At 37.5% G+C, this 26,111-nt stretch overlaps 1 protein-coding gene across 1 annotated transcript in view; it reads right to left on the bottom strand.

Annotated features, from left to right (window-relative positions):
- Positions 1–26,111, bottom strand: part of LOC134629644 (CUB and sushi domain-containing protein 1-like) — a 316,340-nt gene that overhangs the window by 44,895 nt on the left and 245,334 nt on the right. Inside the window, exons 39-51 of the mRNA XM_063477161.1 lie at positions 23,876–23,994; positions 23,491–23,560; positions 22,834–22,950; positions 22,115–22,324; positions 19,981–20,169; positions 19,345–19,522; positions 11,110–11,255; positions 9,760–9,840; positions 6,927–7,040; positions 5,000–5,116; positions 4,553–4,624; positions 3,458–3,604; positions 227–415 (exon numbers count right to left, since the gene is read on the bottom strand). Coding sequence (XP_063333231.1) covers positions 227–415; positions 3,458–3,604; positions 4,553–4,624; positions 5,000–5,116; positions 6,927–7,040; positions 9,760–9,840; positions 11,110–11,255; positions 19,345–19,522; positions 19,981–20,169; positions 22,115–22,324; positions 22,834–22,950; positions 23,491–23,560; positions 23,876–23,994 — 1,749 coding nt within the window. The remainder of the gene's footprint in view (positions 1–226; positions 416–3,457; positions 3,605–4,552; positions 4,625–4,999; positions 5,117–6,926; positions 7,041–9,759; positions 9,841–11,109; positions 11,256–19,344; positions 19,523–19,980; positions 20,170–22,114; positions 22,325–22,833; positions 22,951–23,490; positions 23,561–23,875; positions 23,995–26,111) is intronic.

Consider the following 26,111-nt stretch of genomic DNA (forward strand, 5'->3'; position numbering starts at 1 on the left):
CCAGGTCATCGTAGTCTAAGGAGCTTGGAAAGAAAAGCGTCTGGACTTCTTTAAGTTGCTTGAAGACGTTTCACCTCTCATCCGAGAAGCTTCTTCAGTTCTAAGGTCAAATGCTCGACCATTTGACCTTAGAACTGAAGAAGCTTCTCGGATGAGAGGTGAAACGTCTTCAAGCAACTTAAAGAAGTCCAGACGCTTTTCTTTCCAAATTGGTTTAAAATTTTACCTTGACAAAAAGGCGGTGGGGTATCCCACTGGAAAAGCCCATTGGAGTCGAGCTTGCAGGTGGCATTGCTTGAGCCCACCAGCCTGTGACCACGATTACAAAAGTACTGAAGTCTGCTACCTGGGCGAAGTTTGGTTCGGTTGACCACACCACCATTCAGTGGAGGATCATTAATGCTACAGTAAGCAGCTGGAGGCAGAGAAACAAAAAGAGACAGAGAGAAGACAAACAATAAAAAAGTGTTCTCAGCGGATAGCTTAATCGACAGTCAAATTGTACAAATAATTTGATTTCCTAAGCTAAAAATAACGAACTGGCGTGACATTTTAAGAGTTTCAGAGAGTCTGAAAACTTGGTGACATTAATTGTAACACTCCAGGCAATCTGAAGAAAACAAAAAGTAAATGCCATCTATTAGTGAACTTAGTGAGCATAATCCCAAAGCAAACAGAATAATCATAAACTAGAAGAAGATATTGCATTTATTCTGAATTTTTCCAAGTAGTGCAGTGTTTTGTCATGTTAGAGCAGAGTGCGAGTGTGGTAGAGCATGAATAACACTCTAAACTGTAGCTAGAACACGGCACTCAAGGGCCGCTTGGCTCTCACTTCTCTGTCTGATGTGGTCACTGCTTCACCTGATCTTGGCTCTCTTCCCTCTTGGCTTCACATTAGTGGAATGACATTCCCACTCTGATCAGGACAACAGAGTCTGTAAATCTTTCTTTCCTAGAAGTGTCATATGTCATCCGTTCCCTTTTATTCACCATTTCAGATCTTATCATAGCTATGATCCTATCATAGCATTTCTCTGTAACATAATCATTATTCATTTAGGGTCCTCCTTTATATCTCAGTGTGTATAATTTCAATAAAGGGACACAGGCTCCATTCAGATAATATTTTATCTCAAGACCAGCACATCAGAGTATCAGTTGGTGTTTATTACTGCAGATCTCAGGAAGTTTTAGTCACAGGAAAATTTAAAGGGTACTTCATATGATTTTCCTTTCCTTTTATCTGTCATAGTTCCCATCAGACAATATAATGTTTGAATTGTGCATATATAAGTAAGCAGTAATAACCAGCATAGTCAGTAGAGGTCATGAACCACGGAGAGACAAAAATCTATCTAAAAAGTGTCAGTTCTGCTGATGTTTACTGGCATCAGCTAACGAGATGCCAGTAAACACAGAATTCTACCAAAGGTTGAGCAGATATTCCTGTGGAAGCCCAATAATATTGAGGCTTTGTGGTCAGTATCTTTTTTGTTGTTCTCTGTTATACTCTGCCATTAAAACAGAGCTTTCTAACAGGTGACACCATCTTTTACCCTAATGTACCTACAAGCTGACTTTAAATCCAACTCTTGCCCAAGCAAAGAGCTGATATTCTGTAGCTTCATCAAACCTTTAACTGCCTATTATTAGGCCAACTACCACTGATAACCTTACTGTCTTGACAAGTGGGTTTATCTAAATGCCAAGGCCTTCTGAGAAGTCCAGCAATCATCCCTGCTTATTGTATCCAGCTCCATGAGTTTACTCATAACTACCCTTTTTTAAACCATTCTGATGAAGGCTGCTCTTGTCCAAGTACAGAGCAGAGACTCCTTGACTTGGTCTTGGTCTATATCAACACTGAAATCTATTCTTACGCCTGCTTATGTGTCTACAATAATTCCATTTGTCTGTCGAATGACCAACTATTTTCCAGAGCTTTCATTTAGACTTATTTTTACTGCTTCCACCTTGATGTTGTTATTGTGTTTTACTCTAGTTTTTATGCCATTCCTCTAACATTAACTGCATCATATATTGTGACTTTAGCTCCATTTGTAGTAGTTTTAGCTGATGAATACATCACCTTAATTGTTTATTTGAAAAATTGGAATGGCTCTGCTCTCACATGTGCTGTCAAGACATGCTGAGACATATATTATTTATTTTACTACCGCTGCTGACAACTTCTTTAAAATTTACTAACTACCATACTTGTTTACAGCCTGAACAGAATGCTCCCTTTATGCACTGAGGCAAAAACAACAAAATAGAGAGAGCGAGAGAGAGAAAGATGGGTAAAGAATTTCCAAGTGAATCTTAACAAGTGAAACTATTAAATATATATAAAAGTGATGAGGCTATCCCAGCTCTCAGGATGGTCCGATGATAAATAGATTCCATACAATTAATAAAAATGATGCAGGGTTAATTTCACAGCCAAACAATACACTGGGTCCACAAAGAATAATAAGAAAAAAGCGTAACAGTGATTATTACAGCTTACTCCATCTGCCAACACACATTTATAGTATATACTTCTGAGGATCCTCACAGGTATAATACATTTCCTGCCCCCTAGCCATAAGCATGCCAGCATGTCAAAGAAGAAGACATTTCTAAACATATATTTATGATACAAACTGTACTATAGATATGTTCAGTTTCAGTGTAAAGCTCCAGATCATTAATAATGTATAGTAAGTGAAAAATCCCGCCTATAATTTTTTTGTTTTCTTTAGAGATGCTGTTGTCGATGCAATAAGACACCATGGGGAAAGACAATTCTGTTACTTTAGGCTGTTTTGCAGATATAACCAAAAGACTAAAATATATCACATTTATTTTTTTCCCTTCAGTACACAGAGCCAGGAGACAGGCCTTGTGACTTACTCCTTCTAAACCCAAATAGGATTAGTGTCACTATAAATTATTTTTTCTATGACTAAGATTGGGGGATTGTCTTTAACGAATTCTTAACAAGTTAAAATGATTAAGTGGTGAACTAGCTTACAACCCAAATCTAAAAAAGCCAACACAACCTCACAGTGTTGGCAAGCCACTACAGATTTAATTCGTTCAATCTGACAAATTAACAAATTAGAGTTACTAATTCTCTTTTGCTCATAAGTAGCATGATGCATTCAAAAATAATGTTTTCTAAATAATCATTGCTCACCCACCTACAACCTTGATGAATTACTTTCATTATTAAGAAAAGCATTAGGGATGGTTATTCACTAAAGCAGAACAGAGCAGCTAATTTAGTAGTCAAAAACACAGTTTTAACACAGGGGGTCGCACATACTTCCAGGTACAGTGTGTAAAAGCAGAATAAGAGAGCAGCCCCTTCCAGAAAACTCACATTGGAAAATCGGCATGCATCTAACGACAAGGATATTCTATTTCAATCAAATAATAATATCAATAATTCAGAAGATACCAGATGTACCTGAGTACCGTATCTTGAATCCTCTCTTGTTGGTTGCGTGGTCAGTGGACCATCGTAGATAGAGTTGGTTTGTCTTTGATGTGAAGTTCAGTTGAGAGGAATGGTTACCACTTAGCGCTACAAGCAGTGGGCTTTGTCCGGAAGATCCTAATGAAACAAGTAATTTAGCTTTCAGAGCCATGTACAATAAGTGATTGATTTTTATAGACGTGCCTGTTTAGACAATACGCTATTTTGTCATTTAAGTATCTGTTGCAAAGAAACGTAGCGATGATAGTAGGAAAAATGTGATAAAGTTAAACTCTTAGATATGAGTCTCCATGCATATCTCCAGATGAAAAATAGCCTAAAGTGAAGCGGCAATGAAAGTTCTTAGATGTGAAGTACACACAATTACCAATTTCAAGAGGTGACTTGCTACCTCCAGATTACTTGAACAGTGTCTGCGTTTGATTTTGTTTACAAAAGAGACTTTTAAATACTATAATAGCTGAACAGCGTTCTCCAAATAGTCTACCAAAAAAATAAGAAACATCTATTGACAGTTTTCTCTGTTCAGTAATGCTTTAATAGATTAGAAAACACCCCGGTCACTGATGCTTCCTCTGTGATGTCATTAATCTCAGAAATATCAGAGGGAGCTTACATTTGTTTGGACCATGCAAGATTAATACTAAGAGAGAGAACTTACGTGCAAATGTGTTCACCCTACTTGGGAATTCCAGTAAAATTTGCATATAAAAAAAATGTGTTTGGGTAGCTTGTTATAATGTTTATTGGTATAGAAATTAACATTTTTAGCTGTCACTAGTCAAATTATTCTAATATAGCTTCATAAAGTTCTTAATATACACTGCACAAAGAAGCCACAGAATTGTACACAGAGCACACTATCTACTCTGTACACAAATTTCCTGCTCCATAACCTACTTGGAAGTCCTGTGGGGTAAATTCCTAACACCCCAAATGAGAATTAAGCATTATGTATCTTATTAACTGAACTGTTGGTATTTTGAACAAGAAAACATAAATTAAAGCTGGATCTGAGTATGCGTGTGTATGCAGATGTAACAAATGTAGGAAAGGATTGTGTACCATCAAAAATCTCCAGTTCATCAAACTGCTTCTCGCTGTGGAACATCTCGACATAGATATTGATGGTGTAACCTGAGGGGGAGGAAAAAAGACACAATCATTTACTGCCACATGCAAATGTACTGTAACATGCAACACATAGTGTATACCAAATGCACACACACATGCAGAGGCGTATGCAAATGTATGCATATTTTGGCTGACAGACCAAATGCAGATACATAGGTCTATCAGGTCCAAGAATAAAGCAGGTTAAGGTTAAGTAAATAACACACAGCTTGAGTGTCATTTAACAAAAGTTTGTCCTCGCTGTAAAGAGATCAGTCTCTTTGGTTGCATCTAGCTGCAGATGGTAAGTATTGTTCAGTCACAAGATTATTCCAACACACATGTGTAACCCCATAGATAAATAGATAGACAGATAGATAGATAGGATACACACTGTACCTGAATTCATACGCAGCAACCAGGAGCATGTCTGGCTATTTGGATAATTGCTAGGAAACCCAGGGCTCAGTATCACACCCGAGGATGAAAACCGTTCCTCATTGGCTGGGCACTGGGCTGAAGAGGTAACCAAAAAGCCAGTTAAAGCAATCAGAAATGTAAAAAAATTAAGAATAATAAATACAGCCTTGATTCTGGCTTTCCTTAATGGAAGGCCTATGCTTTTTAACACACACAAAAAAGTGGAAATGCATGCAGTATGCAACTAACCTGTAGTGAAAAATGTTTTAGACTTGCTTTAGATGCGTGGTAGTCACATAACAGTTTAAAATGTCAGCATATGTGAAACCTGACGGCCGCATGCCCACTTATTCATCCTTTAAAAATGGCCCATTTATTAGTCTTGAGCAAAATAACTGCAGAATCCTTTCAATTTTTCTGTATGTTGTTTGTTTCATTAACAGGATTAAACACAAAAGGAGCGCTAGATCCTCTAAGAGAGATTTTTATTAGAATTCCTCTTTTCTTTTTTTATATAGAGGAAAAGGAGTTTCACATGATGGAGAAAGCCATGTGTTTCTTTAACACTCGGCTGTAGAAGGAAAGAAACTCATTTTCTCAAATAATGAAAATCAATATTTTTTTGTGTGTCTCATAGAATTACCAGTCATCTTAGCAGAACTGAACATGTAACATTTTTTTTAGGAATCTTTACTCACAAAACCAAACATGACAGTTGTTTGCAACAATGAACTACTGTGTTATGGAATTATTATGCCCATTGTTGGAATATATGAGAAACTGGCTAAAATAAAAAGCTGCTACATACTTTTTAGCTAATTTTCAGTTTCAATACACAATCCTAAGACTCTTCTAGAGAGATTGACTGCATTAGCGTCAGTGTGGTTCAACTACAGCCTAACCATTAACATTTGAATACTTAAAATTTAAGTAACTTTGCCACAATGCTTCCTATCAGTTTGATTTTTTGAAAAGTTTTATTACTGTGAGACTGTGTTTCAATAAGTGATTTCCTGCATTAACCTACATGAAACATGACAACTCTCTGAGAATGATGCTGAGCTTCTTTTATGCAGCTGGGTTATATGTTTTGACTCCAAATGTAATAATTACACAACAATAATTAAAGTTTTGGAGATGTGACTGGAGAAGCAACATGTCTTTTATGGAAGAGATATATTAAAGAAGCATAGAAGAGATACTAAGTTGCTCATTCTGATTCTTAACATACTTATATAATGCCAGTGGTTAATATTTCTGCTACTGCTAGCAGTAGTAGTACTAGTACATAAAATAGTGGGATAAATATAAGCAGTAATTAATTTTACACTTTTGAATAGGACTAATTTTCAAAACCATGACTCATTTTCAAGACTACGAAATAAAGGAAGCCACAACTGCTTTTAAACATCAATATAGGTTTAGTATTCACATGGGGTACCACTTAGAGCAGCTGCAGGATACATCCTGTGGCTGTGGATAGAAATTTGTCAACAAAATTGGGAGCCTAGAAAATGTGGGTGTTGACTAGGCAGGAATGATCTTGCAAAAAGACAGTTGAAGTTGAATAATGGAAAGCCAGGATCTGTCGATTCTGGAGCTTGTGGTGAATTAAATGTCAGGATATCTCAGCTTCTGCTGTATTGATTTTGACTTCTTATTTTAATCTGTCCCTTGTCAGTGCATAGTAAATTCTCTTGGCATAGGCAAAAAAAACCCCAACAACAATAACTTCTGGTTTGCTTTGTTTTTGACAGTTCCTAAAATGTGCAGAAAGGGAAGAACTACCAACCATTTTAAAAACGTATATTCTGTTTACCATATACATGCTAACCTAAGAGAAACCAACTATACACTGAGGATAATAACATATGAGGATAGATCATTTCTGTAAAATATGCCTTACCTTGACATGTTGGGGGCGGGGTTTCAAAGAGCAAATGAGAGTTGAGTTTACACATAAGCTCTGCCTTTCCAAGCAGCGTGTATCCAGGTAAACAGCGATACTTCACAATATCACCTAAAATTGGAAAATTATATTATATAACATACATATATATATAATTATAAATCCTGTTAATTTATTACACGAGGCAGGCAAAGAAAAGAAAACCTTGACCATAAAATTTCAACTGATAGGTTCACAACTGTTTTTAAGAAACTACATTATTTGTAACCCCAATCTAAAGGATAATAATAAGTACATAAAAGACTATATTAAATACTCTAAACAGAGTATCGACTACTAATACAGATGACACACTGACTTTCTACAAATCTTTAAAATAACTGCCAGGTCGCAATGTATCTCTTTGTATATCCCTTCAAAGAAGAGCTTCTTATTTTGTTATTACTAAAATGACTAATGTTGGAAGACTAGTCGAAAAACGCCTTTTCCTAAAATGAGTACATATTTGCATCAAATGCAGATTTTATCCCCCTTCTGTTTCACTGGATTTCAAGAGGAGAGGATCGCTTTACAGAAAATAAGGAGTGAAGAGAGAAGGAACAACAATTTTCACAATCAACAGCCCTCTAAATGGAGTGTATTACATTAAGGCTTGAAAGAGTCTATCTTTATGAATTTTGGGAAAAAACTCTGACATTTTATGATTTGTATTTTTTAAGAAGCGAGCACCAGATTAATGTCGCTTCTTTTGCCTTCCAAAGAAAAACAAGAAAGGTTTTCCATCTTAAAGTGTTGTAAATCTACCGGGTGATGTAATGCATGCTTCGCACTTCCAGGAGACCTATAGTGCCTCACAGCATAAGACCAATTTAAAACAGAATAAACAAGCACATTATTTTCTTGAGAATGTTCAACAATTCTGTAATTTGGTAGCACATCAATAACAAAGCTAGTGCTCTCTCTAAGGAAATTCACTCTGGCAGGTTTTGTGAATGTAAAATTCACCTGCAGTCAAACAGTCTGAGAGGTTTAATATTTGTGCATATAATTACGCCAAACAAGCCCAAATTGGCTTCACTTGTGGTGGGCTCAGGTTTGGCACTTTTTTCATGTTGCTCTATACGGGGGAGGTATGAAGTATGACTATTACCCCCTGGCTCTCTGTTGCGTTTGTCTGCATCCTTTTAGGACTACTGCATTTACCTACAATTTTCAATCTGAAAATAAAAGCTGATAAAAAATAAAGTAAATGTCTTCATCATCCTTGAAATAAAATAATATGCTACCAGCGCATTATTAAAAGGTTAAAAAACTCAACAGATCATTCAAAAATCAAGAAACTTTTCTACATTCATAAAAGCTGGGATGTGAAAATCTGGGTTTTATGAAAAATTGTTTCATATTTTGCCAGAAGAGACTGGGTTCTATTTGCCACTGGCAAGGTACATTGATCTGGCTGGCTTTTATGAAATGTGTGATTTTTTTTTCTTTTTTCTTTTCTTTTTTTAAATTACAGCCCTGTTGATCTAAAAGGTCACCATGACTAAGCTGCTTTTCACAAATCACACACACAAAAACAGGGCTGAGAGAAAAGAAAAAACTTGACAAGCAATCATTTATACCAAAATGCATGTTTATGAAAAGATTGATTGTAGTACATATAACAGGGTCCCGCCTAAAACACTATCATTTCTATGAAACATGGGGGAAAAAAGTTTGTTTATTTACAAAGGCCTGGAAAATTGCATATAAAATCAAGAGGCCTTTGTAAAAAGCTTTATCCAAACCATGACCAGGTGTTTGCCTAAAAAAGTGACCTCCTTTTGTTACCTGACAGAAATGCCATTTAAATGGAGATAAATGTCCAGTCAGCAAACAACATATACACTGGCTAGTCGTTTTGTCTAAGCATGAGGGGCAGATTCTTGCCCATGTCCAACAAGGCTTTATGTGTGAGGTGGTCTACATTTTACATGACATTTGTGTGGTGGGAATATTCAAGTCTGCAGGTGCTTTGCCTGCTCTGGAACTGGCATTGACAACTCGTGACCAAGGAGAAGTCGGACTCCATTCTTCAAAGATATGCTACACCCTCTGGTTTGCATCTTTGCGGAGATCGACTCATACTACACCACGATGGATCTGAAGGATTGCTGGCTCAGATAGACTTTATTTCACATTCCCCTGACCTCAACCCTATTGAACAGTTATGGCAAGCATCCCACAAGAAGTCCTTTGAACCAGGGGGAATCCAGTGAGACTGTCTTTCTAATACACTACATGGCAATTGCAACAGCTTTAAAATATTATGTACAAACTAATTTCCTTTGCAAAACTGTCACTATTATTTTTATAATATTTGCTTCTAAGACACCGATACATAGAGGTACACTGAATGGATTTTATGAACAAGTGCTTCTGTACCACTAATAAAGCAAAAGAAAAAAAATACCGTGACAGACAAGCATGAGCCTGCTATATTTAGATAATGCATTTGCAAAGTAATGTGGCAGATTAATGAAGTAATCAATCAGCAGAATAATGACCTACTACAAGCCTGATCAGGTAGTTTTTCATTTTGATCTTATGATGTACCACATTAGATAAGGCTGATGATCCTTTTTAATTCTGAAGAATGTAACAAACGATATAATTAAAAAAATCTTGCTAAATTAAGCAAATTTGTCATGCATGAATGCAGGTTCAGCCGACTTGTTATCAATAAAAGAGTTTTGCAGGTTATTCTGTTATAGTTGTTGTGTTTTTTGCAACTTTTAGCCAACATTTTTTCCCCGTATCAAAACCAACGATTATTAATCATGTCTATTACCTATTTGGAAGTCCTCATCTTCATAGATCATCTCTGCATTCTCCACAACAGGGGGAGGAAGGCATTTCTTAAGACGGTACGCTGAAGAGAAGAGAAGAAAAAAGGGGTTAACGTACTCACTATTGAGGAGTTGTCTTAAACACGTTTACCTGGTGATATATTACAAAAATCATGTTATTTTTCTCTTACTGTAGATCACTGCAGCACCTCTCCTTACCCTTTCACCCCTGTCTAAAAATGAGACCTTGCCTATAAAAGGTAATAGGTAAGAAAACCTTATAATTTACCAGTATATGTTTAGTTTCTGTCAACAAGATTACCAAGCTCAATTTCAAAAAGCTTGGCAGAGCATTAAAGCTCCATGTAAGGGAATTCTAATTTGGATGCATATCTAGATTACTTTCTTAAAAATCCTAGAATAGAGCATATGGCGAAAAGAAATATAAGCAATTAGTCCGACTCTCAAATCTTCATATCCCAGAGTTCCAGAAGACTCTTGGTTTCAAGTGCGATTATCATCCAAACATATTTGGATCCACTTTTTGTACTTTTGCCTTTGTACTCTACCACTGTGGATTTTACATTGAACAATCAAGATGTCAAAGACTTGCAGATGTTCAGCTTTAATTTGGGTTAAGTAAAGTACCACGAGCCACAACTTATTTTACAGTCAAATTACCTGTAATGCTATAAAATAACTGTACTTATAACTGCCTGGATAGGAGTTGTTTTTATAAACTCCCCTGACAAAAAGAAGATAGTGTATGAATATATTTTTTCCTTAGAACAAACTTAGATTTAGTTATAGGGAATTTGACTTTAAAGTAAGTGTACTTTGTTGCTCAGAGGCTGGTCACATTTCACCAAAATGAAACTAGGGTTTCAAATGTCTTCCATATGTCTATCAATTTTTTAATCTACTATTCCAACTAGGGTCAAAGGGGACTATTCCATCAGATAATGGCTGAGAGGCAGGGTTCACCATGCACAGGTCACTCATTAATCATGGCTAGCAAACTGACAGAAAACCATTTATGCTCATATGCATACCTACAGTCAATTTAGAATCACCCATTACCTAACATGCATATCTTTGAACTGTTGGAGGAAAAGAAGAACCCACAGTCATGCCTTTGTTGAAGTAAAAACATAACTAACACTATTTAAGAAAATAATAATAATAGTAAGAAGTAATAGAAACTAATGAAAAAGAGTCAAATAAAGATGGCTCGGTACTTGTTTAATCTTGAAAGCCCTATGACTTAATCTTACGAAGCTATTCACTGTTAATTCTAAGACTACAACAAGATGTAGATAACATGTAGAAATAAGCCATTTGCTTTAAATTACCATGGAAGTTCAGAATGAAGAATCCTCCAGTTGAAAAGTCTGAATGAAAGCGAATCAGGACCTTCGGGCTAGTACTATAGGCTGTCTCTAGTGCGGTGTTACCACTGAAAACTCCCAGCTGAGGACTGGACGTATCTGGGCCGTCCCTAAATAGAAAGAGAGCAACAGTTGATGGGAAAACTCAAGACATGGATACATTAAAAACTATTGACAGGCAAGAAGAGGAACCAAGTGTCACATTGCACATGCTGAAAGGTAACACAGTTTGAACTATGGTGAATTCGTTTTACTCCTTGTATTAATGATTCTTAATATAGCGCATGTGAAGTTCATAAATTCCTACTCTATTCAAAATTCAAAATTTGTTGTTACAAAATCACATTTTTAGATGATTAGTAGTAGTAGGTAGTTTAGTTGTTTGTTTTGTATTCGGCTGCTAGAGCACTGACATGCCTGCAAAAATTGATCCACACCCAGTAGCAGTTTTTGATACGGGCATCACGGGCATCAGCAAAAAAAAAAATTTACTCGTACTCATGCTGCCCCGACATCATGCCAGCGCATATTGGGAATGGCAAAGGCACCGATCGGTTTTCTAACGCCCATTTGCTGGGAGTAAGGGCGCCCTCCGTTTGCGAGGTGCGCCTGCTGCTTGCGGCACAGGGAGGAGAGGGCGGGGCGGCGGGGGATTCACTGGCTGGCTGGAGCAGCATCTAATAACCAACTCGCAAAATAAAACAAAATAAAAACAAACACCAGACATAATGATACAGACTTATAATTTGCACCGATGTTTTTTCAAAATTTTATATGCGAAAAGTGAGCGCGAGAGCCCTCGGTGCGCCTGCATGCTGCTGAAGTCAAAGTAAACTTTATTGTAATCTCCGCTACATACAGTACAGTATATAGAGACGAGACGACGAGGCTCCAGTTACAGCAGTGCAAGTAAACAAACAATATATATAAGAAGAGTAAGAAAATAAATATACACTTTAGGACTAGGGGTAAAGAGATCAATAACAATTTAAAATTTATAATTTACAGTTTGATGATTTAAAGTCTCAAACACAACCTGTCGAAAGGGGAGGTGGGCCCTGCTGCTTCCAAATAGAGCACATTTCATTCATAATGTTGTCAATCCAAGCCCATTATGTATTCATGATTTGAATCCTGGGTTGTGCGAAATCCCAGAAATAGACCCTAGACAAAGGAATCTGTGAACTAAGGTGTAGGTGTTATGTTGTGGTGATCCTCAAGTTGGGGGATGGGTGTTCATACTGGAGTGCAAAATTAAAACCAATGGAAGATGGACAAGAAAAGTCCAAAGCCATCAGGTGCTCAGTTTAGAAAAAAAGAGAAGAGGAGGAGAAACGAGCAAAAGATACAGGTAAGCAGATGTGTCACTGGATAATGGCAGGTCATGTGTCCTGAAACAATCAGAATCAGAATACTTTATTAATCCCTAAGGAAATTATGTGGGTTACAGTTGCTCCAAGAAGAAATTGTAAAAATAGTAACAGTAACAGACTAAACTCCAAACAATACATTATGTTACAGATTTTACACATTTAAGAAATAGCACTAATACATACAGATCACTCAATTATAAATATCAAGGATTAACAGAGGTGATTATAAATAAATATCAAGAAAATTGACATGAATATTCCAGAGTAGAAAAGAGCGTGTGTAAAAAGGGTGTAACTATTGCAGGGTTCACAGTGTGTTAGATGGAGGAGTTGTACAGGGAGATGGCCACAGGCAGGAACGATTTCCTGTATCGGTCAGTGGTGCTTTTTGGTAATCACAGTCTCTCACTGAACGTGCTTATGTGACTAGCCAGCATGTCATGGAGTGGGTGGGAGGTATTATCCAACATTGTCTTTATCTTGGACAACATCTACCTCTCAGACACCACCCTAACGGAGTCCAGCTCCATCCCCACAACATTGCTGGCCTTGTGGATCAGTTAATTTAGTCTGTTGGCATCTGTGACCCTCAACCTGCTGCCCCAGCATGCAACAGCATAGAGGATAGCACTGACCAAAACAGAGATACAACAAGATAACATCAATTAGTAGGGATAGTGAAAATGTCTGTTAACGTTTGTTATCTCTTGGCTATGATAGTAAACAGTAGACACTAATGTAGCTTACTGAATCTTTTGGACTGTGTTCAGCACAATATTAATTAGTCATTGTCAATTCTTCATTTTGTCCTATTCTCATTGTATGACAAATTATGATGGCTGTTTGGTAGCCGTTTGCATACTATGCATACTCTCTCTCTCTTCATATATGTGTGTGTGTGTGTTTTTCTCTGGTGAAATTCAGTATGGTTCCGACAACAGTTTTATGTTAATGTACAATCCTTAATATGATTTTTTGTGTGTGTGTGTGTGTGTGTGTGGGGGGGGGGGGGGGGGGGGGCAGAGGGACTGTTCGCCCAGGGCCCAAAACAGGCTAGGACCGCCACTGTCCACACCTTATCTCAATATATATTTTTATAAATGTAGGATTACCTACAAAAGTACATTTGTAGATTCCCTTTGAAGAAAATACATTTTAGTGATGAACTTTTTAAAGGGCTACATCCAGTCAATAAAAAAAAAAAAAAAGTGTAATATGTCAACACTGTGTACATGTTTCTGCTGCAGCTCCAAAGAAGGGCAAGGACTTAAAATCACTTTGAAACTGTTATGAATTGCTAGTTGTAGAGTGATTTCCTTCCGCTGACTGCATTTAAATAAATTAAACAAAAAACAGAATTAATAACATAAAACATATGTGTCCGGTATGTCCACATTAGTCTACTGAAGTGGCTGCAAGAATATTTTTTTCTTCTTTTCTTTGTTTTTATCACCCATTTCAAACAAGTTCGTTGAACAAAACCCACAGATTAAAGGCTTAACTTCACTCATTAAATATTGAATGTTGTTGAAAGGTTACATTTTCTAACACTCCTAAATGCCCAGTTTTAGGTTTTTAATGAACATGCCATTGGATTAAACAAGGGTTTTAAAATTTTAATTCATGAAGAGTGCCTGAGATCTCTTGGCTCCTCAATAATTCAAGGTCTTCTGAAGGTGTTGGAGCTCATTTGGAAGATCAAAATGTGCTATATGGGTCATTTGAATTAAAACTGTTAGAATTTCTTGACTCTATTTTTACTCACTGAAAAACACACAAACCCAATAGCAATACCTTCCTTAGCCCAAAAGACATTTTCTCTCCTATTTATTAACACATGGATGTATTTCAGAGCTCTATTTATAATTTATAATTGAAAAAGGGCAAAAAGTCTGAAACTGTAGAGAAAAAAGTTTTGCTAGTGACATTTAATTCGGTGAATTAAAAGAAAACTATACATCTATAAAAGTAATTTAATGAAGTTAGTAATGCAAAGTCAAATACTTATGAGAAAACCAACAAGACCTCTCCTGTGAAGAAGACCAAAAAACCCCACTTGGTGTAACAACATGGTTGGGAACAAAGAATGAGAAGCTCTGCCACATATTCTAGGTAAGCATTGCTTTTGGAAATGAAGGTTAAAAAATACAATAAATCAGATTTATTAAGAGTTTGCACTGTTCATCTGCTGTGCACTTTGTAATACATGTGACTGACAAAATTACAGTGCACCAGAGAAAAGGATGGTATTGAGAAGATATGTAATTAGAGTGACAGGGGCTGACATGATTTAGCACCTAACAAATCCAAATGGCACATCAGATTTGGAGTCACTGGAGCTGGGCTGGAGCCTACCCCAGCTGTCACTGTGGGGAAAGGTAGGGTACACCTTGGACAGCACAGGCCACCCGTCCATTGCAAGGCTAACACAGAAAGACAGACAGCCACGCATGCTCACATTCAAACACATGCATGCTTTTGGACTGTGGAAGGAAAGCAAGCACAGGGATTCTATCCCAAGGGCTTTCTTACTGCGAGGTGACAGTGTTAATCACTGCACCCCTCCATCAATCATCACTCATCCATCATTCTGCACCTCTGCATCGTATTAGTAAGAAATAAATACAGGAGCCAGGACCAGTGCCAGGACCAGTTTGGCTAATGAGAGTACGGTGGCTATTACTCTGTTTTTGTTTGGCTTCATTTAGAGAGTAGGCAGTTACTGTTCCAAAAATATCAACCTAGTTACAATCTGCGGCCAAATATGTCTTCTATCAATTTGAGGTGGGGAAAAAAGGAGAAACAAACAGCTCGACAAATTAATTGTAATGTGGCTTGATTACACTGAATAAAGGCATGTGGCTCCAGAAGACATTAGACATTTGTCATTGTGCATGATGATTAGATGTGGGTAGATGGAGCACTTGTGGATATTCAATGCCATCAAAGCTTCATTTTTTTATGGTTATGTTTTTCCCAAACCATACTTCTGTCTTCAAAGGCACATGAAGCATAATAATACACGGGAAGAATTTTACACATCTCCGTTGATGAACAGAAAAGGGAGGTGATGTAATATTTGTGCATAATCATATTATAGCTATTTCAGCATAATTTCAAAATAAGTTTAAATAACTCATTTTCGATTGATATTGGGGTTGTTACTCAAAAAAGGTAATTTATTACACATTACTCATAACTTAAAAGTAATGCAGTACATTACTTAATTGCTTAAGTACCGTAAAATGGCCTTGCCACATAATTACCAGTTAACAATATAAACCTATAGGCCACACTCCTACGCAACAGCACAAATCCCTTCCCTAATATGGTAACATACACAATCTTACTTTTAGGTAAGAACAGAAAGCAGAAAACACAAAGCAAAAGTGAAAAACAGCCCAAACTTCAAAACAACTTCAAAGCGATCTCCACAGTGATTTTACTTTAGAAACATGAACAGGCAGAAACAGGCTGGAAGCCTGACTACTCATCTCTGCTTTTGACCTCCTGTTGACCTCCCTTTCCCATTCGTCAACCGAGATTTGTTGTATGTAATGCGTTACTGCAATCTCATTACATTTTTCAGTTGTGTAGTAAGTACTGTAACATGTTACCATACTAAATTCTGTAATTACATTACAGTTACAATCATGTTGACACTTGCGTTACAATGGTTCCTCAGTTATCTGCACGCCAGGCAGATAGAAAAGAAAACAGAAAAACCTCAAAGGTTTTTTTTGTTGTAAAGTGGAATGTGCATCCAGGACTGAAACGATCCCCTTCTAACAGAACGTCTGCTCTTTGCAAGCGTGTGCACAGACATGCTAACATGCTAATGCAAAGCTAGGCCAAGAATCCAGGCTGATGTTAAAGCAGATGTTGCATGCTGACTCCAGCCCAGCAGCCACACCCTGATCTTCAGAATACTTTCAATCAAAGGGCAGTTTGGAAAGGAGCTGTTTTGTGGTTAGGGCATTTTACAGTTTAGGATATCTGGAGATTCCAGGTGCAAAATGATGATTACATTCTGAAGTCAGGTTATTATCTTAATCTTTCTAGATATCATTTCAGTTTATAACATTTCAGACGTTATAACATTTCAGAATCCACTTCCCCCCCCCGAGCATATCAAAATATTGCATTGATATTGATTGAATGCTGATAATGTATAATTATTATTCTGAGCTGAGAATAAAATCTGAATTATTTACCGACATTATTCTAAATTTCATTCTCATCCACCACAAGGATATATTGAATGTGACACAAAGCATCTAAAATGCATAAAATATTGCCAGTATTATTTTTTTTTAAAGTATTGTAAGAAATACTGCTTTTTTTATTGAGTGCCCAGCACCATTAACTACTGTACTGTGTTGCTCTGATGTTAGATCTGATGCCCACTGTTAGCAGTGGTATTTGGCAAACAGCCAAACACAACAAGTGGAAGACCACAGAGGCTGTTTGGCTTTAGTCCCTGACATCTGGATGCAGCTGCTGTCACATAAACCCCAGGGGTGTACAGGACAGAAACCAGCAAACATGGATCACTGCGATATGATGCAAACACACCAAGATAAAGAGCATTCAAAAGACATTTGTAACAAGTTTGAGTAATGACAGGCCAAAACAGGGGAAAAGGAAATCAGCGTGACCGCAAAGAGCAGCCAGTAGTAATTAACGATCACATCAGTGCAGGTGCATTCTGGGGGGTTTTGTGCGTAACAGGTAGATCTCTGACTTAACTATAAATGCAACTGGTGATTGTGAGCTTCTACTAACGGCAGCAATTTGTTGCTCAGTCTGAATCAAAGAAACGTTCTGTGAATGCACCACTCTCAAGTCCAATTTTGGCCAGTTCATTAGCATTTTTACTATACTATTTACTATGTAAAAAAGGACATTTTTTGAAAGCCCTTTCATTTTCAGTACAGTAATTTCTTTTAAACTGAGAGCAAGTTTGCTTTTTCATATTTAGCGTGACCCGTTTTCAGACTGAACTTCCAAAATTAACCTTTGCAACTTTCATATTAAATTTAAACTATTTTTCCAGTCAATTTCTTATTAACCCAGCAGCACAAACAGTGTCCTATTCCACTTTCTGTCCAACTGAATTAGAGCATCCAAATAGTCCCAAATCATTATAAAACCTGTGGCTGCGATCTTATGCTCTTATGAGTTCAATTAGATAACGTCAGTTATCCTGTTTTATTAACAGTTCACCGCTGATGCATATAATTAAAAGTATTTCAAATACAAACTCCATCATTAAAGAAAAAAATTCAGCAGGCCTGAGTTCATATACTAAATTTAATGCAGTCTGGTAATTCACTGTAAAACCCACTGTTCCTGTTAAATCGCTTCAATTTTCCACATGAAAAGCATATTCGTTTTTGTCTGGGTAAGTCGAAAAGTCAAAAAGAATATTAAGGAAGAAACATTTTTATAAGAGGACGTTTGAAGTGATAAGTATTAATGCCAGTAGACTCTATTTACATGCATATAATGCAGTAGACCTTTGGATTAGGTGCTCTTAAGCTGTCTAAGACCCTGGAAGGTAGATAGTATCCCACTGGGTATGAGAAAAGCACTGTGCTCCTCAGTGTCAGCCCCAGGTCACTTCCAAATATATTCATGTGTTTGAGATATAGCTACATTGAGCTATTATGTGTGAACTAATCTCACATAACCGAGTTCTTTTGGTTCCCTACAATCTATGAATGTGATTTTGTAATTTTGTTCCCTGTGAAATGTGCCAAAAACACATAAATCACTGAAATCAATTTGCAACTGCAAAATAATTCAACATAACGCCTCTCCATAGCAGAATCCATGGTTCTTTTAGCTGGCGAGATTGAAAGCGAGTAGTCACCTACTGTAAATGTATTACTTTCCCACTGCCTACATTTCTGATGCTTGCTCCCTAGAGCTTGACTCTAGAGCCTGAAATGTAAAGCCTGACCTCACCTAAGCACCAAGCATAGCTAAAACCAAAATCATATCAAGTGATATGACTCAAATGCTGCTGGATCTTAATTTTCTTCCTCCTAAATCTACTGTTTAAATATACTGTTATTATTCAGGAAATATAATGCATATTAAACCTATTAGGTGAAAATTTTCTCTTGGCCCAGGTGCTTCAGATCCAGCTGAGTCTTGTTAGATTTGTGAACCCAGCTCTGCCACTCTTTTCATTACATTTCCCACTCCCAACTGAATCTCATGATTACTTCCAGAGTTCCCGAGCCCTCTCTGAGTCTGCGTATGGCCTTGGTACTGAGTTAGATTGAATTGGTCAGTGGTCCCATTGTAAATGCATTGCTCTCATACACCCCATATTACACTCTTACCTCCACACTGAATCCTATTATTACTGCTGAAGAGTCTGCGTATGCATTACATAGCACAGTGTATGTGTGCGTATGTACTTTATTATCTAGGTTATAGTGTATGGTCTCTGCATATGAACATATACGATAAAGTTTATGTATAATTAACGTTACGGAGAAAAGTAAAAATGAATAAAAGATGATCAATACCAGGGATAAAATTCAATATATAGCCCCAAAATATGCGAAGAATGTGTGAATGTGTGTGAGACAGACAACTGAATGCATAATCTTAGTAAAAGTTCATACAGTTTTGGTTGTATTCTCATTAATGTGCAGAGAGTAGACAGTGAAACTACACTCAAGACTTACCCATCAATGATTCAATCCCTGCATGCATGAGACATTAAATAACACTTCTTCATTTCTGCGTGTGCAGTACATGTCTGCGTGTGTTTTTATGAATGTTAAGCCGTAACTATACCCAGACTTACCAGACAGCAATGTAATCGGTGACGGGTTCTGTCTGCAATAAGGTAAAATTTATATAAACTCCATGTCCGTGGGGAACAGTGATGAGCCAGCTGCAATCTTGGGAGTTTGGATATTCATTTGGGTACTGAGGTGAGTAGATGGTCCCATTTTCAGCTGTGACATTATAGCCACAAGGAGCTGTAAAAGCAGAATTATAATATAATTTTCACTTTTTCTAAAATGCTAAAAAACTGAAGTCAAGAATGACTGCTGAACAGCAAACACTGAGGAATGTAATTAATAGTGTGGAACAAGAAGTGACAGAACGATCATTTTACAAATAATTTATCCAGTAAATGTTCCAAGTGACATAAGTGACTTACTAATTAATTGTTTACAATGTCGACTTGTGATACAGGTGAAAGAAAAAAAATTTGCAAATTACATTTATTAAAATTCAATCAGCGTAACAGCATTTTCTAAATGTCTACATTAGAAATTGCAACTGCTTGTTTAGTAAGGGTGTAACAACATGAAATAAACTTTCTAATATACGACCTCCACATTTTAAATACATCTTTATTTTTAAAACCAATTAAAAAGTATTTATATTTTCCAAAATACTAATATATCAAGAAGCTATGACTTATTCTTACCCTCACATCGTGGAAATGGGTGGTTCCACTTCCGGTTGATACCATGCAGGCATGTTAGCACTGTGTGTCCAATCAAAACATAACCAGGGTAGCACTGAAAAGTTATAGATTGCCCAGCGCTGTAATCATTGTTGATGATGTCACCGTTTGCGAAAGGAAATGGATCCTGGCAGTTTTGAAGTTGGTAGGCTACAGATAGAGATAAGAGATATATGTGAGGTAGGTAGAGATATGTGAGGTAAATGAGAAAGGGAAGTAGTTAGGTATTACACAGTTATACACAGGCTCATAAATGCAACAGATGTTGTATATATTTGTCTCTCTCTAGACCTTCACATCCTAAACTGGGGAAGAAAAATGTAATTTATTTTTCCTTCTTACATTTTTAAAATTTTCTGTCTACCGCTAATGGATTTGAGGAGGAACTGAAAAGAATCTCTGACCCACAGAGACAACAAGTAGTAGCTAATGCAGCAACATCAATAGATCTGATCTCCTCCTACACAGTTATCGGGCAAAGGTATACACAGGATGCTAGCACTTGCCTGAGGAAATGTCAGTACCACAGGTATATTTAGGGCAGTTCTCACTCTGCGTGAGTGTCATGGCAAGTCAAGCTCCTTCATTAAATGTGCCGCTGACAGAGAGCAGAGGTGGCTGACACTGGAATCCCAATTGTTACAAAAGGCTAGAGAGAAAGGCAGCACCTAAAAACACTAGAACAAGCATTCAGCACCTGGTCAATACAAATTGTGTCTGCTGCACTAGACAGCATCCACAATGCAGATTGTGCAAAATGCTCTTGGGTGTGGTCTATGCTGGTAGCAGAAGGCTGTAAAAGGTAGGAAAGAATGGCTTAACATGCATTTGAGATGCAGGATGTGCACAGTGCAAGACCTCAAGTCCAAGCAGGACATGCAACAAATAATACAGCTGATCCTAGCTAAACAAAAGCTAATAAGGTTAACAGATCATTGCAGAAATAGAACAGAAGAGAAAGAAAGATGTGATAGACGCAGAGTTCTCATAAGAGAGCGACAATGAGATGAGTGAATATGAAAGGATATGACACCACAGAAATGCATGGAGGTAATAAAGAACTATGGTGATTGTGGAAAATGGAGGCCAAAAGATGTACACTTGGAAGGAGTATTACTCGCAGCAATGAAACTACAGCCAAGAATGTGGTTCCAGCAGATTCCCAGGGCAACATTTAAATTTCTATGTACAAAAGTGTACTTAAAAGGTGCAGCAATGTCAGCGTGCCAAAACCTAAAACTGGAATAAGAACTCCCTTAAGCTTTTATGAGCGACATTTGAGTTGAAATGTGTGTGTATGTATTCACACTGATTTTTTGGCATAGAGTGCTTATCCAACTTAGCTTTTAATAATTTGCTTGCAGCTATTAAGCCTTTTTAACTGTAAACATGTTATGCCCTTGAATACAAAACCAGACTGTGTACGTAATATTGAGAAAGCATGCACTGAGGTTGGAGGTGGTGTTGTGGACCTCTGTCTGCATTGCATCTTCTCATCAAAGAACTGTTAAAAAAGCATCTGGTGCAACTCCACGTGAGGAGGCTTGTCCGCATCCACTACGAACAAACAGTGGGATAACAGTGATACTGACTGCAGTGCTAGAGGACTTACCATTCAAAATTGGAGGAAAAAAGGGAACTCACATACATGCGCACATGATTTGTGAGTTTGCTTATTTGAAATTGAATAAGCCTTGTTCTAGTTATGCTGGCATATAGGCCCCCAGTGCATCTCTTGTGTCTTTGAAGTGAAGCACTTAGGGCTACAAGTAAAGCCTGCTGGACAAGATGCCAGTCTCTCACAGGGGCTTACTAACAATCCATCGTTTTTAATGATGAGAGGAAAGCCATGAGGTTTTTAAGTCTTTAGCATGACTCATTCATGGATCAAAGCTCAAAACCTCATAGCAATACTTTCTTTCTTGGAGTTGTGAAAGCTTTGTAATGTGGCTACTAGGTTTGGGATATTAATTTATTCAGAGCATTTGAGCAGACCATTTTTCTGAATCATTGCATTGAATAAATTTGGACAAACTAAACAATGGGACTCATTTCAACACAGGTCTGTTATCATAGTGATCCTTGAGGGACTCACCTTGATAGGTCAGTTTAAATCCTGGCCGGTTCTCTGAGTGGTCACTGTAGAAGTGGATGATCGTCAGGTGGGTAGTGCTCAGTAAAGTGGGTGGGATCTGTGAGCCAGTAAACTGACCAATAAGGGATGAGCTGTGCTGTGGACCAGCCCTGACTTCTAGGAAGTCATGGTTGTCTTCTGAAGAGAAGTTTTGGAACTGAATATGAGCTCCTGTAATGCAAATTATAAAGACACATGCTATAAACGACTATATAAAAGACCTAATAGTACATTATTTCAATACTAAGAAGAACTTTACTTTACTTGCATAATGTGCACACAGCACACAGACATGGTGCACGTTTACTAATTGAGCGCAATACGTTTACATGGTTTGAAATATTTTTGTCTATTTTTACTGCAATTTTTTTTGACTATTTTATTGTGGGTTTTTTTACATGATAACTTGCATCAAAAATACAACTGTACATTTATTGTCCAGGTTTTCTTTTTTTAAATTTACATAATCTATTATACTTTTTGCAAATGTATATCATATACACAAAATAATAAATACTACGTCCCCCTAAAATTTCCAGTTCCTGTATTTACCAGCACATAGCAAACAAATATATAGATATAAATCTGCTGCAGATTCTGTGCTACAAACAACTTAGCCAGCAGATGTACTGAAAGTGAGACCTATTTTTTAGGAATGCTCTTACATCCATACTACTTACCATATCCAGTTGGCAGGGTGATTTGCCAGGTGCAGTCCAGGTTGCCGGGGTAGTTGCCAGGGAAACCTGGACTAAGGATGACACCACTCATTTCAGTCAGCACCCCACCACAACGAGCTGAAAACACAGGGAAAACAAACACACTGTTAACACTTAACAATGTAGTTTAAAGATCACTGCTTCAACAGTGAAGTTCAAGTGATGTGTTTTTCACAAAATTCTGTAAATTCATCAGCCACAGTGGTGAATAATACATATCTTTTTAAGTAAGAGCCTTGTTATGGCATCCTTTTCTATAGATATTTTTGGACATAAAAGGGTTGATGCAAATATCTCTTACAGAAATAGGTAAAGCAGGTCTGGAAAGCTGGTCCTGACATGTCAAGTCGAGTTTAACTGGAACTGGCTTCTGAGATCTTTTACCAAGGACTGAATTATTTAAGTCTCCATGCAAACATCAAGGTTACACAACACTATTGCATAAAAGGTACAAATAGCACACACACACATACACACACATAAGTAAACATATCCAGTGTGCCTGAGTACTTATGTCACTTTGATACACCAGTAGGACATATTTTCTTCCAAACTGAATCACTCACTCGTAACACAATTTAGCCAGCGGTGCAGTGTATTTGCATTTGAGCGCGTTACCTATGCAAAGAGGGGGTGGGTAGTTCCATCGACGCACTGTCCCGGGCATGCAGGAAATGTGAGAGTGACCCTGAAAGTAATCACACAGTGGTTAAACTTGTTAAAAAAATATGTAAGTGTAAGGAATGCTGATATATCTTCACCAGGTAACTGTATTTTTTTTTCCTTTTTTAAAAAAAAAAAGAAAAGGGTTTTTTAAAGGAAGTGGAAGCAAAGGAATAAAAATGGCATTTTTCAAAACCGGAAAATTCATATTTAATAAGCATCTGATGTTTTAATACTCCTAAATAAATACATGAAAACCCATGACCTACTATAAGACACCAGGGTACAAATATTTTTGAACATTTGTCTAATGGTCAGTTTGTGTGAGTGTGTTCATTACCTGCAGAGTGTAACCAGGTTCACAACTGAATGCCACCACCTCATTGACCATATATCTGTCTCCAGTTTTAATTCCATTGGCTGGGATCATTGGTTCTGGACAAGTGGTAAGGCCAACAGCTGTAACAATCAATGAAATGAACAAAAGCACAATGAACTATGTTATTACTATTCATAATTTCATTGTTATTTCTTCTTCTCACTCTCCGGGTCCATTCATGTGTTTTGGACTTGAGCACACAGACAGAAAACGTAAAAGTGATGTTGTCATCAGTTCTAAAAGTTTTACGCAGACATGGAAAATCAATGTTTGTCCTTATAGTCGTTCATCTTATGGCCAACTAAAATCGTTTTATTTTCCCTGTGCTCTCTGCTAACCTTCAACTGCAGTATCTCCAGGAAGCCTTTCCTGTCTTCCTCATTCACCTGTATGTGACCTTTATCTTGACATGAACAAACTGATTATAAAACAACATCACAGCAAACACACAAGTTTACCCAAGTTTATAAGTTGGTTGTTTTTTTTTTTGTATTAGACAGTTGTTTGTATACCCCAAAATAGTGTGTCTGAGCAGGCTGGCTTTTTATAATTACAGAGATTAATTTGATGGATATATAATTCACAAGATTAAGTCACAAAAGCTCTAATGTCTTTTTGTCATACACAAAAGCTCATTTTAGAGTTGACAGCTAGTACAATGATAAAGCGTGAACTTTTTCGATGGCGACAGCAGCTTCTGAGACGTGCTTAAAAATATGTGAAGGTAACACAATGACTTTTGGTTATGTATTCCCAACACAATAAAGGTTAAACACATCCTTAATAAATTTGACAGCAGCAGGCCCTTATCAAATAGCATCGGTAGGAGTGTATCTGTGTGTTTGTGTGTGTGTGTGTGTGTGTGTGTGTGTCAGTGCAGACGATTGTGGAAACTTCCGCAGGAGCCTGCCCCAGAGCGGTTACCATGGCAACAAAGGGGTGGGAGAGGGATAGAGAGCGAAAGAAGAGGAGACAGAGGGGTGAATGTTTGTATGTGTGTGTGTGTTCCCCTGTGTGTGTGTCTGTGTGTGTGGACTTGTTGGTTCATTATCTACCTTCCTACCAGCAAAATGTTGCGAGCCCACTGAGCTTACACGCATGCCCACACACACACACACACACACACACACACACAGGCTCACCACAAATACATGCACACGCATCCAGGTGGCCGAGATTCACTGAATGACATTTGTGAGTGTGTGCGCATGAGCGACTTGTACATGAGAAAGTGCTTGAAGAAGGACTGAAGGGTACTTCTTTTTTTTTTAGATGGACCAAAAGTGAAAAAGCTGCGGGAGACTCTACACACACGCATACACACACACAGTGTATTATTATGCAGAGAATCAGCGGGCTGTCATGACAACTGATCAATGAAAGTATTCCATTTGGCTGACCATCTTTCTCTCTCTGTGTGTGAGCGCACTGTTTTTCCCCGGGAATGAGGGAGCAGTAATGCCCTGTGAAATGCTGACAGCACCACAAACCACTCCACTAGGGCCACTAGACTACGACTAGACAGTGTCAGCATTTAAGTCTAACTGACTGGATTTACAATACTTTTGTTCCAGTTTGTGTGAGGACAGGCAAGGGAAAAAGATCCCTCTTTCTGCCCTTCAGATGAAACACCCTCTAGTCTGCCTAAAATTATGAAAATGTAATTACAAAATTCACGTTTTCTGCCCACTTATTTTTTTTTTTTTTACCCGTGAAGGTTTGACATTTTTCTTCCTATAGAAGTAAATGTCAAACTCTTCCTATGCTTTCTTCTTATAGAAAACATAGGAAGAGTTTGCATATTTTCCAGTAAATACATGGAAAATATGCAAAAGATAGCTTCCATAAGAGTGTTTGTGAGATCTGGTTGTGAGGTGTTGATTGAGGTGCTATGGCTGTCATCATGTTGTACACACACAGCGGTGTTTGGACAAAAGGGTAGAGCGCTAAGATGTCAGCAACTTTGGCCATCCAGATACATCCATTTAATGTATGGCTGCATCAAAAAGACACCTGCTAATTAGCAATATGTAACAGACTGATCAAATAGTCATGGTTTGTTTTTGGAACTACTGATAAAATTCAGTTTCTGTTACTGAGATTGCCTCTTGGGAAATCAGAAGACAGCGCAGTGAAAGATGGGTGAATAAGAGATATTGTTCCAGAAATAATTCTACCATTTAAGTTTTGATTGTGA

This window comes from Pelmatolapia mariae, linkage group LG1, assembly GCF_036321145.2.
Source record: "Pelmatolapia mariae isolate MD_Pm_ZW linkage group LG1, Pm_UMD_F_2, whole genome shotgun sequence".
Taxonomy (NCBI): domain Eukaryota; kingdom Metazoa; phylum Chordata; class Actinopteri; order Cichliformes; family Cichlidae; genus Pelmatolapia; species Pelmatolapia mariae.